General features: G+C 45.8%; 1 protein-coding gene across 1 annotated transcript in view; it reads left to right on the plus strand.

The window, feature by feature from the left end:
• Positions 1–6,779: 6,779 nt before the first annotated feature.
• GALNT10 (polypeptide N-acetylgalactosaminyltransferase 10) overlaps positions 6,780–17,599 on the plus strand; it is an 81,584-nt gene continuing 70,764 nt past the window's right edge. The window contains exon 1 of the mRNA XM_030957317.1: positions 6,780–7,086. Within this exon, the coding sequence (XP_030813177.1) occupies positions 6,913–7,086 (174 nt within the window). The 5' untranslated portion in view covers positions 6,780–6,912. The remainder of the gene's footprint in view (positions 7,087–17,599) is intronic.

Below are 17,599 nucleotides of genomic sequence, written 5' to 3' on the forward strand. Positions count from 1 at the left end.
CAAACCTCTGATGTTAAGATAGGAATTCATCTCTAAAAGATAAAAAACTGGCAAAATGCACTGAGCAGCTGAGCAGCCCCATCCCTGGCTGATGCCTACCTGCAGCCACAGGGCAGCCTGGAGGAGTGAGGCTCCCTGAAGCTGCAGAGGTCAGAGACTTTGAGGCACAGCTGAACCAGCAGGGCCTGAGCAGCGAGCTCCTGGTGCCACAGAGCTGCTGCTGTCCCTGTTCATCACCAGGGACCAGCACCACCGCTCCAGGGAGCACCTGCCCTCCCAGCCTCATCCTCTCATCCCATCCCACACCACCTCTGTAGCCACATTTCTCCTCACAGAGAAAAGCAAGGCACAATTCTTCCCATGAATGTTTCTGGGTTTCACATTCTCTGAACATCAGAGAAAGGAAAAACAATTCTTATCTCATTTGCTGTGCCTGTTTTGTGCCAAAGCAGAATGCAATGTGGAGATTGTTTACCCAAAGTGATGGTGTTTTGGTTCCTTGGCCTATCAGGGCCAATGTCAGTGTGTGTGTGTCAGGACAGTCACCAGATTCTGTGCAGTTGAGTGCTTGGCAGATTCAGTTTAGATTTAATGTAATATAGTGGAATATAATATAGAATAATATAGTATAATAAAGTAATTAATTAGCCTTCTGATATCAGTGGAGTCCCCCTCATCATTCCTCCCTGCCACAGGGGTCAGCCCGTTTTGATACACATCTGCCTTCCTTCTCTGCTTCTCAAACACAGCTTTTTCTGCCTTTCTTTGTAGAGACAGAATATAAAGGACAGAGGTCCTGGTTTCCTCCTAGCTCTTGAACACAAGAGCCCTTGGAGAGGATCTATTTTAAGAGAGGAGAGCCTTCCCACTGCTGGCAAAGCAGCCCAGCAAGGGCAGTCGGGCACTTGAGACCCCTGCTAACAGCCTCTCCAGCTGCCAAATGCTCCTCCAGCAGTGGCACAAATCACTGCCTCCACCACAAACCCTGGCAGGATCCATGGGGAAGAGGGAGGAAGGCAAAGCCCCCCCTGCACACCTTCTGCACTGGCTCATGGCATGGGTGGCAGCAATGCCACCTTTCCCCTGGAGTGGGCAAAAGCACCTGCTGGGGGGCTCAGGACCCCTCCAAGGCTGAACATGTTGTGCTTTCAATCCAGAGGGCTGGAAGAGCTGCCCAGGCTCCCCTTGCTGAGGGCAATCATTTTTTTCCTCAGTATGAAAAATCCTGAAGCTGATTTTATGTCAGATGCAGAAGATCCCACAGAAGCCACTTGGCACATTTTGTTCTGTGCTTAGAATCGTAGAATCATTTAGGTTGGAGGAGACCTTTAAGATGATGGAGTCCAACTGTTAACCCAGCACTGCCAAGTCCACCACTAAAGCAGCCCCAGGCTTGTGCTCCAGGGTCACATCTCATTTTGGAAAGTCACAGTGTGCCCACTCCAGCCTTGCCTGGTAGGTAATTCCCTGCTTTTTTGATTCTTCACTTGGGAAGGTTCTTCTTGACATCTGTTCCGAATTTGATTCTCCTCTATTTAGGTTTTATAGCCCTTTTTCCTCTCCCCTTGGTAATTCAGATGATATTATCCGTATCACTTAAGTTTTTAATCACTTCACCTAAATTTTCTTATAATCAGCTTTATTTTTCCCTTTCCATATTTTTTTAGCAGTGGGTTAAGCACCTTTATCCTGATTTCCCCTTTCTACATGGTTATTTTTTAGGGGTGTAAACAGAGTTTATCACACTTAGCAAATAATCTGTTAAAAGAGAGCTTGAGCATATAGGCATTCTGATCCACTGCAGATCCACCCTAAAGAAGACTTTGGAGTGATGTTCCTCTCACCCCAGAATGCATCCAGCAAGCTGGAAGAAGAGCAGACCTATCCTCCAGGTTCAGCTCAGTGATGTAGAAATGAACCCTGCTCACAGGAAAGCTGAAAATCTCCATTGAAACCAGCTCTTTGTTGCTCTCACATATTGGAGAGAGCCTTTAAATTCCTCCTTGTCAGAACCATGCAAGCCCTTGGCATGCCCATTCTAAGAGCTGGTACCTGTTCCAAGCACTAATGCTGCTTCAGGGAACAGAAAAGCAAGGCTGAAGGCTACGAGGTTTAATTATTAGAGCGTGAGCTTCCAAAGCCCTTGAGAAGCACAGGGAGTGTTGGCCTCAAAATTCACAGTGTGCTCAGAGAAGCCAGGGATCCAGGGAGGTTTGGGGACATCTTGACTGCAGTCTGTCTGCCTGGCTCCACCAGCCTTGGATTGAGTCCTGTTCATTGCAGCAGCTCTGAATTCAGAGCAGAGGGAGCAGACAAGGCTCATTGCCTATTCCAGCCAGAGAGACTGCAACAACATTTGTGGTTTTCCTTTTTTTTTTTCTTTAAAATAAGGTTACTTGAGTAGACAGCCAGGAATAGACACTCTGTCTCCTCGTTCCTATACTGAGCCCCACTGATAATTATGCACAAACTGTCAGGGCTGCTTTGGGAAAGCAGTTCTAGAACTGAAGCAGCCTGACATGCAAAGCTTTGCCTGGAGAAGTGGTGTCCTCAATGACCACCAAAGTCCAGCAGGGAGAGCTGGGACCATTCAGACCCTGCCCAGTGCAGCAAGAACTTTTTCTCTTGGCCACCAATATGCCTGAAATTGGGCAGCCTGGCCAAGAGGGGCATGGATTCATGTTACTCCTGAGGAAAAATATATTCCTGTGCAAAGGAAATCAGTGGATATGTAGGATATGTATCTGTTTGCAATGTGGAATGTGTGAGGCTCCCTCCTTGCTTCATACTCTGCTCTGGTATTTATCCTCCCAGCAAGCCATCACTGCCTCATCTTCCAGGACTGTGCTTCAACTTAGACATCAGCAATTTCCCCTGCCACAGGCAATCAGTGAAATTACCTGATTTAAGGCCAGAGGAGTCAAAGATGTTACACTTTGGAAAACTCTTTCCACAGCTTCATTGCTTTTGCACATCTCCAGGCTGCAGATGGACCCAGTCACTTGTTCCATTTTGCACCAGGCTGGAGGAGTGACCACTGGTGATGGCACCACTTTCCAAGCAGGACTCTGAGCATCTTCCACCAGCATCCAGCTTCAGCCACCCTCTCCTGCCCTGCACTGCTGGGCTCTGTTTGTCCAAAGTAAATTCAGGCAGATTTCCCTGTTGACCGTGAGGATTTTGCTTGCTCAGGTGGATCACCATTTTTATTTTATTTATTTTTCTGCTAAAAGTCTGTTCTATGTGGATAAAACCCCAGGTCAGTCACGCCACAGGTAACTCCCAACCAGGGCACAAGGATTCATGGATGTTGGTGCTGTCTCTTCATTTCTTGGGAGGGATGGGGAGAGGGGTGGATGCTCTCCCGCAGTGACAAGGTTTGCAATTTCTTTTTAAAAGCCTGTAATCATCTCACTTCTGTGAGCTATTCAGGCATTTACATTGTTTTTCAGCATCTTGAGTGCTGGCTGGAAGCAGCTCCAGGGTTTGGGGGAGTGCAGCGAGGTGGCTGTGGGGGGCTGTGCTGACAGACACCCCCATACTGAGCAGAGGAGGGCTGTGCTCCTGCCCACAGGTGAGCAGGTTCCTCTGCATTGTCTTTTATCAGGAAAGAAAAAAGGGGGGAAAAAACCCCAACAAATCAATTCTGTTCACATGAAATATGAGCTGAACTTCCAACTAATAAACACTGAAGGATAAAGAAATGCCACGAAAACAAAAGTCCTGTTGTGACACAGCCATGGCTGAGCTTCATTCATTTTTTAGAGATTGTTTTTATTTTTCTCCTCCTGGCTAAAAATGAGTTTTTCAGAAAAGAGAAAGCATCACCAGCATACAAACACATATCAAAAAAGGAGCTGACTTTCCCTGTGGGTGCAGCCATCTGACACAAGACACAGTGTGGGCACAGAGACCTGGATGGAGCTCCCTGACTCCATCCCCCACAGTGGCAATGTGTATCTGCAGCATCTGGGAACCCAAGGGGAAAACCTAGCAGGCTCCTGGGTGGTATTCTTCCCCATTTATCCCCGTGAAGATATGCCATCCCTCTGGCAGTGTTTTCTCCCCTAACCCATGCTGTGAGGCTGGCACAGCAGTGGGAGCATGGAAAGCCAGCTCTTGTCTCACATATGACCTCTTGGCAGGAGAGGGGGGATCCCAGAACCATTCACCTCACTTGCAGGGATCCAAAGGACTCCCTGTTTTCCTTTCAGAAGAAGCTCCAAGGTCGAAATGCAGCCCTTCACAGGAGTCAGTCCCTGCCCTGAGGAGCTGCAGGCAGAGACCAGAAGGCAGGAGAGCACTGATTCCCTCAGTCTGTGCCATCTCATCTCCATGCTGTCATGCCATCTGTGGGCTTTATCCCAGCAACTCCTGTCACATCCACTCCCATTAGCATTTCTCAGTGCTCTCCTGCCCTTTCCCAGCATCTGCTGACCAAGTCCCTCTGGTCAACCCTGCTCCTCGTCCTTCATCAAGGCTTTTAATTTCCATGATGCTGTTACCCACTTTTGCTGCACTCTGCCCTGCAGCAGCTCAGCACACGAGCTCCAAACCAGGCAACCCAGCTTGCTAGCAAAGAGAGCTTCCAGACAGGGATTGAGCTGCTATTAATTTATCCTATATTTGTTTTGAAAATATGCCTGGGGAAGGTACACAATTTCCCTTTCCAGTTAGAGGCTTAACAGCCACAGGCTTTCTCCTTTCTCAGAAATGGAAATCCATGTTTATTTTGCATGTACTCCATCAATCCCCAAGGCATTGCATCCAACAGGCCAAAATCAGAGCTCTGTCTCCACCAAAACACTTCAGGAGAAAGAGCAGAGGGAGACATGCTCTACCTTTACTAGAAGAAACATCTATTTATTTGGGACCAAGGCAGTTGCATGGAGTATAAATTATTTTAATTGGTAAGCCCAACAGGACTCACTCCCTCTTGAAGCAGAAAGGGGAGGCCTGGAACATCCATTTCCAGAGTGATCACTGAGGAGCAGCCAGACTGCAATTCCTAAGAGGCTCTTCAGAGGGTTGGATCATTCAAGATGCTCTCACATATACAAAATACTGATCTACCTGCAGCACCAGCCATAATCTGCTCCCTGTTAAAACTCATGCAACTCTGCTGAAGCCAATTTATGAAGCAAACATTTAATTTAGCGAGCAGGCTCACAATCCCAAATTTAAACATATGTCAAGCCAGCTAGTGGCTTTGTTTTAATTAACTCTCAAACTTTGTGGCTGTCATTTCTTTATATAAATGAGGATGTTCTGCCAAGGGCAGCCTGTGAGCCTGTGTGCATCCCTAGGAAACCTCCTGCTATTTCACAGCCACTTTTCAAAGAGCTCTCGCAGAGGTAAGGGGATGTGGATGTTATTATAAGGGTCCATATGGCAGTACACTGGCACTGCAGCATTAAATCAGAGGTATTGTAGCTTTCCAGCCCGGATTCTCACAGTACCAGGTAATGTATATGTAGCTTTATTGTTGTACAATTTTAGTGGCTATGCATTATTCAGGAGCAGCCCGAGTCTCTACACTGCCGGAGGTGATTCAGCGATGATAAAGGGAATACGCTTTGCTCTAAAGCAGGAGCGAAGGGATTTCACGGGTCGCTATCTTCTCCACCCACGGAGAAACAATGGAAGCGTTAACGCTTCTGCTAAAGGAATCAGCTGGCGACAAATTCTCATCGATAATTAAAATGAAAGCGCAAGCTGCCTTAACGTGTAGTTAGACTTAGGAACCCTAACCTGCTCTCTAAATTAAATGCTTTCCTTGATAATTTGCCTCTCGCAGCAGGCACTGAAATCTGCTAGAAGATGCCATCTAGTGGGTTATGGAAGTTTATTTAAGTTTAAATCCACTTGCTGGTGTGGGGCGAGGGTGGCAAGAGCTGCAAATGCTGGGGTGCGTAATGGTTTCTTTTTGCTGTCGCTCCAGGAAATTCGGTATTTCCCCGCGGGGGTTTGCATTGGAAGAGAACTAATATTTATTTTCCCAGTGCCCAGCAGGGCAGAGGATTGTCAGAGCCTTGCTGTTGACACAGCCTAGCCTCACGGCTGTTTTGCTGGCAGAGCATCTTCCCGAGCGAGCGCCGGGGCTGCTGCTCCTCGTTGAGGAGACGGATCCGCTCCCCGTTCCTGGGAAAGCTGTGCCGCCATTGCTTTTTTCCCTAAAAACACCCTTCAAACACTATCCCGTGCCTCTAAATTGTGTCGTTTTCATCATAGTTAAAGCCACTTAATTGCTATCCGGCTAAACAGCACTGTTTTTTAAAGCGAATCAGGGATGGGGATGGATTTGGAGGGATGCTTCGATGGCATCTCCATCCCGGCTGGAGACTGCCTTGGTGCCCCCCGCTTATTGCGTGCCCATGGGGCGAACCCCAGCCCTTTGGGGGCCACCCGGACCCTTCGGGGAGCATTTGCAGCCCTTACCCTTCAGCCTGCCCCGCTTCTCCCAGTCCCCGCTCCCCTCTAAGGGGTCCCTCCCTCATTAAGGCGTTTTAAGCCAATTAACCACCGTGACACCACCCCCCCTCTCCACCGACGGCCGCTTCGAATCCCACTCCGCCCAGACACCCCGCCGTGCCGCGGCACCCTGGGAGCGCGGTTCTTAGAGAGTCATTAGCGGGGAGTCATTAGCGGGGATCATTAGCGGAGGGTCATTAGCGCAGGGTAATGAGCGGGGAGCGGGGCGGGGCCTCCCCGGGCGGTGGGCGGGGTCTCCGAGGCCCCGCCCCCCGCGCGAGCGGAGCGGAAGTGCCGGAGTTGCCGCCCGGCGCCGCCGCCGAGCGCGGGCGAAAGTTGCGCTCCGGGAGCGCGGCGGGGGCGGCCGGACCGCGCTCCCTGCTCACCCCGCGGCTCCTCGGCCCCTTCCCGCCGCTCGGCCCGCTCCCGGCAGCCGCTCCGATGCGGCGCAAGCAGAAGCGGCTGCTGCAGGCGGTGGGGCTGGCGCTGGCCGCCCTCGTCTTCTTGCCCAACGTGGGGCTCTGGTCCCTGTACCGCGAGCGGCAGCTGGAGGGCGGCGGCGCGGCCGGCGGGGACGGGGCGGCCGCCGCGGGGGCAGCGGCCGGTGAGGCGCCGGTGAGTGGCGGGGCTGGAGAGGCTCCGGTGGGAGCCGCCGGGCGAGGGTCGGGGGGCTCTTACGGGAGCTGCTGGGTGAGGGTCGGGGGGCTCCCGTGGGAGCCGCTGTCGCACGGGGCGTGTGCGGGGCTGGGCGCGACCCCTCCCATCACAGGGGGCAGCGAGAAGCGGCAGCCGCCCCCATCAGAGGATGGGGCAGGGAAGCCGGGTGGGCTCGGTGGTCCCCGGGAAGGAGCTGCTTTGTGCATCCTGTGCCTGCGGTGGAGGAGCAGCGCGAGTACTTTCTTGTCAATTCACGGGAGGGTCTCCTCGCCTTTTTTCGACTGAGCGTGGTAAGGGAATAAAGCAAGGTCTTTGCTTCTTGCGCCAAGGAGCGAGGCAGGGCAGCTGGTCCCAGCCGTGCACAGAAAAGAACGGCGATTCCGTTTCCCAAGGGTGTGCCTCCGTGCCTTTTCTACTTCACCTGCCTTGGAAGGGTGTGGGAAGCAAACATCACCTGTTACTCGGCGTCCCCGTACAGCTCAGGGCTCGCAGGGAGGACCAGGTGGAGCTTTCGGGTTGTGTCAGAGGAGCGATGCTCCTTTGGGAAAAGCGGATAACTCTTCCTGAGAGGCAGAGGATGCCCGCCGGATATGTGGCCTGAGGTTGTTGCAACACATGGCTGCGTTCCTTTCTTGTCCTACTGGTGTAGTAGTAAATTTCACAGCCCAACCTGTCTGCGCGGCGTGTGAGTCAGGAAGGCTGGATCACCCAAATTAGACGTTTTGGAAGCACAGTTTAGCTGTGCTTACTTTTGGCTGTGTAATAGCTTTGTCCCCTTCTGGGTTTAGCTTTGTGCCATTAAGAATGATTGGGACTTGAAAGCTTGAAATGTCATTGTGTAACTATCAGTTCAGCTGCCACTCTAAAAGGCTCTGCTTGTTCAAAACCACTTAAAACTCTTATTCGTCTAAATCTTTCCCTCCTTGGAGACTTCCTGCTGTAACTGCACTGTAAAGGTGGAGAAACCTGCTGTGACAATTTCTGCTCTGAAGGAGAGAAGGCTCTCAAAGAGCTGTACGCAAACTGGGACTGAGCTCTTCTTTCCCCCAAGAAACGCTTTTTCAAATTCAAGCTTTTTAGTGTAAATCTGAATAAAACCATGCTCACATCCTGTGCTGTTGGGGAAAGGGATCAGCTGTTGCCTGTCATAAAACATAAATTTGCAGCAGGTCCTCAAATCTGCGCAGAAGTCCTTTTGACTTGATCACACAGTGATCATTACACGCCCGGAGTTCCTGATGTTACTGCCTTATGCTTGTATTTCTGTGGGATGCAGGGAATCTATTTTGCATGACTGGTATAAACCAAGCCCTGCTCCATAGCTTCATATGTTAGGGCAAAATAAAGACCTTTGTAAAATCACATGTCCTCCAGAGGTAACAAGGAGAAACTGGATAATTATTTTTAAGAGGCTTCAAAGTGGCAAGTTGGCTTTTATGGTTCTGGTCTTCCAAAATTGTCCTTGCACTGTAGGCTTTGGGTATGTGTAAGGCTGGCAGCATCTCTGCTGATTTCTGTGTCCTTGCAGTGTTCTCGGTGTTCAGCTATCCTGAGCTGCTCGTTGTACACAATGCCTGCTCCATTTTTCTTTATGTCTCTGTAAAGTATGGCAGCTGTCAGTGATTTGAGATCCGCTTTTGTTTTGATGGTGCGTGGAGCTGGGCAGGAAACGCCTGTGCAGCTCATAGGAAAATTCGCAGTAAAACCTCTCTGCACTTGTGTAAATCAGAGCTGCTGGGTTTTAGGCTGAAGGCTTCATCTTCCAGTCTAATTAACGTGGAGTTATGGGCTGCAGGGGGTCTGTGAGTGAAGATATATTTGTGTTATGGGCTTATTTTTTGAATGATTTGGCCCTGCAATGATAGCTCCAGTTACATTGAGCAAGGGAAAACATAGCCTTAAGGACAACAGGCTGTCTTGGTAAAAATAATTTCAGATGAAGCAGGATAAAAACAACTCAAATGTGATTTTGTTTTTCTGTTTAGTTGTGTGGGTTTGTTTTACTGTTGTCATAGAGGTATCTGCCAGCTGACTGCAGAGAGTTTTTTGGGCATCCTCACAATCAATGGTTCCAGCCTCCCTTCCTTGGTCCCAACAAGCATTCATGGGTTTTGTACTTAATAATCAACTTCCAGCTTGTAAATGAATATGCTGTCTGTCTACTTGTTCCTGAAGCCTTTCGAAAGAGCTGACTTCTTAATACAAAAACTCCAGATGATAGGAGAGAATATAATGAAAAAATATATTCAGAGCAGTCAGAAAAGATTTTCTTCTGTTTCTGGCTTTAATTTGCCTTTTTGTGCAGGCTAATCTTTGAATTGAGGACATTTCCTATGTACTTCAGAATTGAGCTTTTCAATGAAATCTCTGTCCAGGCTCATTCTTTCTCTTTAAATGGTGTCTGCTGTTTGAGTCAGTAGTTCTATCCCTCAGAGTAAAAGCAGAAGAGGGGGAAATGTTTTAAGAAACAGCTGAATTAAAACTAACAACAATTCCTAGAACCTTGTCTTATTGCTAAAATTTTGAAGTTTGAAACCACCCAGGAGTTTTTGTTGTCTGTCTGTGCTGCGTGTTACCTTCAATAACATGGCAATATGCATCACTATAGGTGATTTGGCTTTATTTAATCTTCCTAGTGCCCGAAACAAATGTGTCAGAAAATTAAGCAATCAGAAATGATGTAAATATATTCTAGGGAAGATTATTCTAAACGGTTTCTGCGGAAGTGCCTAGGCAGCTAATTGCTTCTGTATTTACATGTTCAGGGGAAACATTATGGTGGCTGAAAATAGTGTCTTGCTTTAATAAGCAGGGTGAGGTATCTGCTCTTTCCTCTGCCTTTGGGTTTGTTCTTTTGCAGCTCTGTGGGTGTTTTTCCCTCCACAGAGGAGAGATGGAGAGAAGTCATCAAGGTCCTGGCCTCAAGGTCGTGCTGCAGATCTCCTTAAAAAAGCTGGAGCTCTGAGTTAGTCCTTGCTTAACTGCTGTGTGCTCAGAAGTGGCCTCTGTCACTCTGTGCAGTGCTCAGCAGAGGGGATGATCTGGGAAGTCCTTTTTTCCTGGGGTGTGTAACAGGTCTGGCATTAAATGGGGCTGGTGGCATCGTGGCACTGAAGTGTTTCTGCTGACAGCTTAGAAGCTGCTTTGACTTCGTGACTGTGCTGTTTGCTCATCACTACATGTGTCTCAGCGTGCTCACGGAATGCAGATTGACTTTTCTGTAGATTCATCTTTTTCTTTTTTTAACAACTATTCAATAAGTAAAAACATACGATCTGTGGGTGTGGGGGTAGGAAGAAGCAGAAGGAATGCAGCTATTCCTTTTGTCTCTTGGATCTCTGCTGTCTGCCTCAGAGGCTGCTGAGCATCCTCAGCCCAAATGTTTAATTGATGTGGATGTAGCTGTGCAGTGTGTAAACCCTGGCTGAGTTAGGCTGTGGGCTGGTGGCTTGTGTTTGGGCTAATGCAAGTGTTTATGTGGCTTTCAGTGCTCTGCAGAGCTGCTGCTCTGCTCTTCTGTGGTCGGGCTGGAGATCCTCACTGTGTGAAACCTGCTGTTCTGGGAATGTGGCTTTTGAGCTCGCAGAGATACGAAGCTGGAAGGTTTTTCTTTGAATTGCTGGCTGAAAGCACTGTAGCAAATGAGCTGCCTTTGGTGGCAGTGCGTTTTTATCTGATATGATGAATGCTTTATGGAGTCGCCCTGTAGCTTGTTGTAGCAGTAATTTGTGCTCTATAAATTAACTCTGGAGCATGATGGAAGTGTATAAATCACATCGGTGATTGTGTGGTGCCCTCTGCTGCCGGCTGGCTGGAGTGATGTGGGGTACATCCTGCTGCTTCCTTGGCAATCAGAAACCAACTGCAAACTCGGGATTGAAAAATGTCTTGGGAGGGTGCTGCTGTTGGAAAGTTTGGGGCTTTAGTGCCATTGAGCCTGAAGTTTCCAGCTAGCATGGGTGAAAATGCAGCCCTGGTGATGACTGAGTGGGGAGTGATGCTGCTCATGTCCTCCTCAGCTGAGGAAGAGATGGGCTTTGCTGTTCTGACCTGGGGGCAGCTGGGAGCTTGTCAAGGTTTGTCAGCATTGTGGTGTGGTTGGCAAAAACTAATAAGGAAGACCTAAAGCACAGTCCAGATGCCAGGAGCCAAAAAGTTTTGCAGTAGAAATCTTCTTACCACAAAGAAAGATCACCATTGCAGCAATTAAATGTATATGAAGCATGTTTGAACAGTGAAACAGAACCACTTTTCCAATAACAGAAGGGGAGGATAAGAGCTTGGGAAAAATTAGAGGAACACCTGAATAAACCTGGGGAGGGAGGAGAAGGGCTTGGGAAAAATTAGAGGAGCACCTGTTCTGCTCTCTGCCAGCCAGAAGGGAATTGGACAGCCAGCTTGCTGTGCTTCACAGGTTCCTCTGGTCCTGTCCATGACCCTGCTGCTGCTCCACAGAGCTCTTGGGCACTGCTGTGTTTGCCAGGCACCCATCAGCTGATGTAAAGGGAAACTTTGAAAAGCTTGTTTTTGTAAGTATAGTGTAAAACAAGTAGCATCTAAGGACTGGAGTGCAAGTGCTGCAGCTGAACAAACCTGGTTTAATTTAAGAGTGACTGATTGAATGTGGGCTGCTCTGAAGTTTATCACTTCAGTGAGTGCACTTGTGAAATGAGCAGGGTTTCCTGAGCTGGGTAAGCGTGTCCTGCAGTTGTGGTTGGCAAATGGAGCTGAAATGAAGTGTCTGAACATCTCACAGCTGTAAAGTGCAAAGTAAAATTTGAAAATATGTTTATAAAGAAACTTGAGCTTCCAGTGGCCTTCACTCAAGGTCTGATTGTGGTGATCTTTGTTGTAATGGCAACACAGAGCTGAATAAACAAATGGACTGTATTGTAGGTCTCCTATGCTGTGTGAAAATAAATGGTTTATTATACTTTGTTCTTCATCATTGAGCAGGTCCTTCTGTTATTGGAAAAGTGGTTCTGTTTCACTGTTCAAACATGCTTCATATGCACTTAATTGCTGCAATGGTGACCTTTCTTTGTAGTAGGAAGATTTCTACTGCAAAACTTTTTGGCTCCTGGCATCTGAACTGCTTTAAGTCACTGGTGAAAACCATAATCATGTGGTGATCTCCAGAGCTGTGTGCTTTTGATGAAAGAATATTAATCAAATTGTAAGAGGCAACTGATTTAAGAGCAACCACAGTTACTGATTTCCTGGCAGATAACTACCAGGTATTTGAGTTAAGAGGATTGGAAAAACTAACAGGAATTTACTTATTACCAGTGAGGAGGGTTGGTGAAATTAGGCAGAAAAGTGTTACCAACCAGACTTTGTTATATAGTGCCACCTTCCACTCCCTGTTTGAATACAAGGTACAGGTGTCACTAGAAAAAGATGAAGAGCTGCAGTTTCCCTTCCTGTCACTCTGTATTTGCTTCCTTGTGTATAGAAAACTGGAAAGGCTGAATGGATTAAAAACTGTCTGCTATGATGGGAAGCAGACATTAATGATTGTTTTAACAGTCATTCATTTAAATATTATTTAAATGTTGCTTCAGTCAGACTGAGCTAGATTGGGAGTAGTTACTTTCTGTTAATTTAATTTGCTCTCTGTTCCTATTCTGAAATCAAGTCAGGAATAGCCTTTCTGCCTGACATTTGCACTTTTCTTAGCCTGATCTCCTGTCCCTGGACAGAAGGATTTTGGTCAGTGCTAGTGCAGTTTGGCCACTTGGATATTCCTTCTGGATACAGCTTGGCATGGGATTCCTCTGCTTCTAGGGAGTTGTATAAATGACATTCTATGTTGCCTTCAGGCCCCAGATTGTTTGCAGAACCAAAAGCTGTCAGTGGGGATTTTTAGCAGTTCAGGGATAGTGTGAATCTGTTTATCATGTTTCACAGACTCCTGAACAAATTCTGGTGCCTGAGTCACTTCCAAGAGTGTAACAGTGTGATGCTTAATTTCCAAATCCAGGGATAATAGCCCCCACTTTCTAATTTTAAAAATTCATGTTCCGCTTTCAGACTGCCTTTTGTCTTGGTGGTGGTGAAAAAACTTCTTTATTCTCTGTTATCTCTTGAAGAGTGTGCTTGTGGTTTTCCCTTCAGGTCATGACTTCTCACAGCTCAGGGAGCCAGAAAGTGCTGCTGGTCCTGCTTTATTCCACGTGAAGCCTGGCCCCTCAGTGGCAATGGTATCTTTTTTATCAGTGTAATCAACACCCGTGGTGGTATTTCCTGCATTTGTGTTATCCTGCATGGGTGATGGATAGGCAACAAGGAATGGAGTGTTTATCTACACAGCTTTGTTAAGAATATAAGTAGTAGTGGATATCAAATTATGGCTGACTTGTCAGACTCTGCCTCTTTTGTTAGATTTACAGGGTCTGGCAAACGATTGGAGAAAGCTACAGATCAGTAAATCAATACCAGCACAAAGAGTTGCCAGGCAGTCCTCCTTTTCAAATGCCTGGGTAGAAGAGTAACTTCTACTGTGTCTGAGATCTGCTGGCAGCTCTGCACCCCCTAAAATACAAGAAATGAGTTGTTTGACATGTCTCCTTATTGTTCCTTGTATAAACTTGATAAAGCTTTAACTTGCAGCTTCAAAGAAGGGAGGTCTACCAGTTTTTGGTCCTTAAGTTTGCTTTTCTTTCTAAATAATTACCTCTCTTCCTTTTTACAGTTCCTCCATTTTCTCTAATCTTAGCTCTAGGTTATAAGAGAGCTCCCTAGAGCATATATCTATAATTAAGGCTTTTAAACCACAATTACAGTGGAGCATCAGCGGTGCTCTGCTGCGACCAATATCCAAGGGAGAAACTTGCTTCAGTAGAAAAGTTGCTGATTTTATTACAAACAAAATCTCTCCTTTCCCGCTCACAGAGTTTCCTCTGTTACTGCTTCATGCCTTCCCACTTTGCTGAGTTATCTTCCTAAAGCTGATGGCCATTAATGGCATGTCTTCTGTAGCTCACAAGAATAAAAAGGTTTTATTTAGTCCCCCTGTCATTTTCTGGATACACAGGCTGCCAGCTCTACTGCAAATCATGTCCCTCATGAGTACATTCAGAGAACTGGAGGGTTTAAAATGGAAACCCTGATTTAAGCAAACTCATGTAACTCATGTGGATATTTTGATTCTTTCTTTGGCCAGAAATAGAAAGCAAAGGAAGGAAAGGAGGATGGAGTCTAGGAAGGCTTGACTGTGTTGTGCTCCCCAGCTTGGTGGAGAAGCTCACTCTTAATGTCACCAAATAAGATGACTGTGTCTTCCAGTCTCAACGTCTTATTAATTTCTCAGCTTTAATACCTTTTTCCTTTGCAATTAGCACAAGTAGCAGAAAGCAACTTCTAAAAACTGTCTTTGAAAACAGTGAATGCTGACATCCTCCCCTGTTAGGCTGCAAATTGCTTCTGCCCAGAGGTAACTAATTCCTGATCAAAGCATCTCCCCTCACCACTAATGTGTATTTCTCATGTGTGTGCCATGTGTAGCTGATCTAACAGTGACCTGACACCTTTCCCTGATGAAGCTTTCAAAGAGAGAACTTGGCCTGTTCTTTGTGGTTGCAGACCACAAGGCAACTGCTGAAGTGGAACTTCCAAAAGTAATATCAGAGTTATTTTTTGTAACACACAAAAAAATCAGCTATTGACTAAAATAATGACCAGCAAAGGGGTTAAATTTCAAACAAAAAGAACTCGTGTCTTAAACTCGGATGCCTGTAAATGAAGCCTGTCTTCCTGCTGCAGAACTATTTGGTCATAAATATAAAAGGTTCACAGAATAGCAGTAAATCAGTCTGTCTCCTCCAAGAATTTTAATTTTCTGGATGCGTGGAATTTCTTACTTGAATACTCTCCCTTTCAAAAAATCTGGTTAGATTGGCATTTTGTCTTTGTTAGTCAAGGTCTTGTGATGTTTTGGGACTTCACCAGATCTTATCTGCAAACACTGTCAGCTGTCCCTCCTCCACACGGAGCTGCCTTGCCTCAGCCCTCCTGAACAACTGGGGCTTTTTTACAAGCTTAAGTTGCTATGAAAAGTTCTGCTCTGCTTGATCCCTAAAGCCTGAAATCCTTTGCTTGCAGCTATGTGTGCAAGCTAAGGTGACTTTTCAAAGGAAAGTCATGTCATTCTCTGTCTGCTTATGATTATTCAGAAGACCTAATATTTAAATCCCCCTAGTAGCCAGTCTTGTTTTTTTTCTCAGTGGAAGATCACATAGGCTTGTTTTTCTGTAAGTTGCCTTTATTTGTGTTCAGATTCGTTTGGGAGGTTGCTTTTACCAAGTTGATCACACTAGCAAGGAAATGATTCTTCTCCATGATGGCAAAGAACTAGGTTTGGGTTTTTTTTTTTCTTTCTTGAGCTTCCCTAATGTTTCCCAGCCTCCAGATGGAGTCCAAAGAAGAAATGTTCACAGGGATTATTAAGCATGAGCTGTTTCTTAATAAATAAAACAGGTGAAACAGAGTTTGAGTGTTCTTAACACTTAGACCAAAGTTTTCAAAGATATCTTAGAATATGATGTTCCTTTGAAAAATAAGAGTCTTAGTGACTTTGATCTAGAGTATGGTATAAAAATAACCACAGCCAGGACTGGCATCCCATAAGATTTCTTTTTGTTTGTTTTTGGGGTGTTTCTATAATATTTTTAAAAGAGTAAGCAGCTCCTTCCCTTCTGTTTAGACTGACTTTAATCTTCACTCTGCTTCCTTGGAAGTGGCTCTCTTTAGAGACTGTAATTTCAGCTCAGATAAATACAAGCAAAATATATTCCGTCACTGAAGAAAATCAGAACCCCAAAAACTAGATAAATAAGACATAATGGTGTTGTAAAAGGCTTTAATTGGGCAAGGAAGTAATTTTCTGTAACATTACAGAAGTTCATTTCAATTTAGCCTGTCCATCCACTTTAGCTACTGTATAACAGGCTTGTTCAGGATCTCAAAAATAAGTGAACCCTGTGATTATCTTCTGTTTTCTCATTTATCTCCCTGGTGGCCTGTTGCCAGTGTTTTATGTGTGATAGCCAAGTAAGAAGGAATAACTCCTTTTTTCCACTCCTGCACATGTTGGTTTTGCTGATCAACCAGATACACTCTGGGCTGTCACTTCCCTTTGATTCTCAGGCTGTGTCAGAAATATTTAAAACTCCTATGGATATCTTGCTGCTGCATGCTGCCTGTTTTTTATGTGTGTGGCTGTTTTGGAAACTGTTTCAAGGTACTAATTTAGCCTAGAAAAAAAAAAATCTCCCTTCAGAAAACCAGCGTCTGCTCACAGGTCTTATTTGCAGCAGTGAAGAAGTTATATTGGTAGTGTTAAAGTGTTTGGAGTGAGATTTCTCAAGATTATTTTGCTTGCTTGGTACTGAGGGCATGGAAGTAAACTGCAAAAATATCTGCAAAGTATTGGAAGACCTGGGATATTTATGTAGAAACTGGCAGAATGGTGTCTGGTTATGTGTATGGAGACCAGAGAACCATCCAGGTTATCACTGTTGCTGTTGCAGTTGATTTTTGGAAATGTGATTCTTGACCCATTGTGCCCCAGATTGTGTCTGATTTTCAGATGTGAATTGTGTGCTCTGCTAATGGGAGATGGGAAAAGTCTTATCTGCAATGTGTGAAGGTCCTGCTTGTTGTCCTTGATTTTGACTGCTGCAGAGAATCTGTGTAAAATCTGTATAAAACATAACAAGTCTTCATTCATTGTGCTGTCATATTTTCTGCAAATAGGAACTTGGGCCTGCTGATTACAGAAAAAGAGTCCTTGGCAAAGCAATTACACACTAACAAGAAAGTGTCTTGAATTTCAATCTGTGCCAGCATCCTTTTCTGTGCATCTTGGCCAAAGCTGTTATCAGCATAAATTTACACTGATCACCCTGGGTGAAAGGCCTAAGCTGTGGAAACAACTGATGGTTGGTGGCTTTTCAAGTGGTAATATTTTTATAATAAGTGGCTGCTCCTGGTAGAAATGCATCTGAGAAGTTATGAATTGTCATGAATACATGAGCAGAGAGCACTGGCATTGCTGATAAATTAGCTGGGAATTGTCAGTTGTGTAGTAGAACTCAAATACTGGCTTAACCTGAAAATGTGAAATTAAATAGAAAAGAACAGATTTTCTCTCTGGATACTCGAAAACAATAACAAGTCATGTGAAAACTTGTTTTAGAAATTATTTCTAGAGGGTATGAGTTTTCAAGCCTAATGCAGTGAAGTCTATTTTTATAGTCCTTGAAAACAAAACCTGACAGACCATATTTGCCAGCACTTATATTGCTCTGGTGACAGTGCTTCTTTTTAGAGCATGCCAGAGGAAATACTCTGTGCTGGAGCATATGTCAGTGATTAGTGGGACCAGTGCTGCAGGATGAAGTGGAAGAAATATGGCTGTGTGAAGAAAAAGCTGAATGGACAGAACGTGAGAAATGTAGTGGTTTATCGG

The sequence above is a fragment of the Camarhynchus parvulus genome, chromosome 13, assembly GCF_901933205.1.
Source record: "Camarhynchus parvulus chromosome 13, STF_HiC, whole genome shotgun sequence".
NCBI classification, from domain to species: Eukaryota; Metazoa; Chordata; class Aves; order Passeriformes; family Thraupidae; genus Camarhynchus; species Camarhynchus parvulus.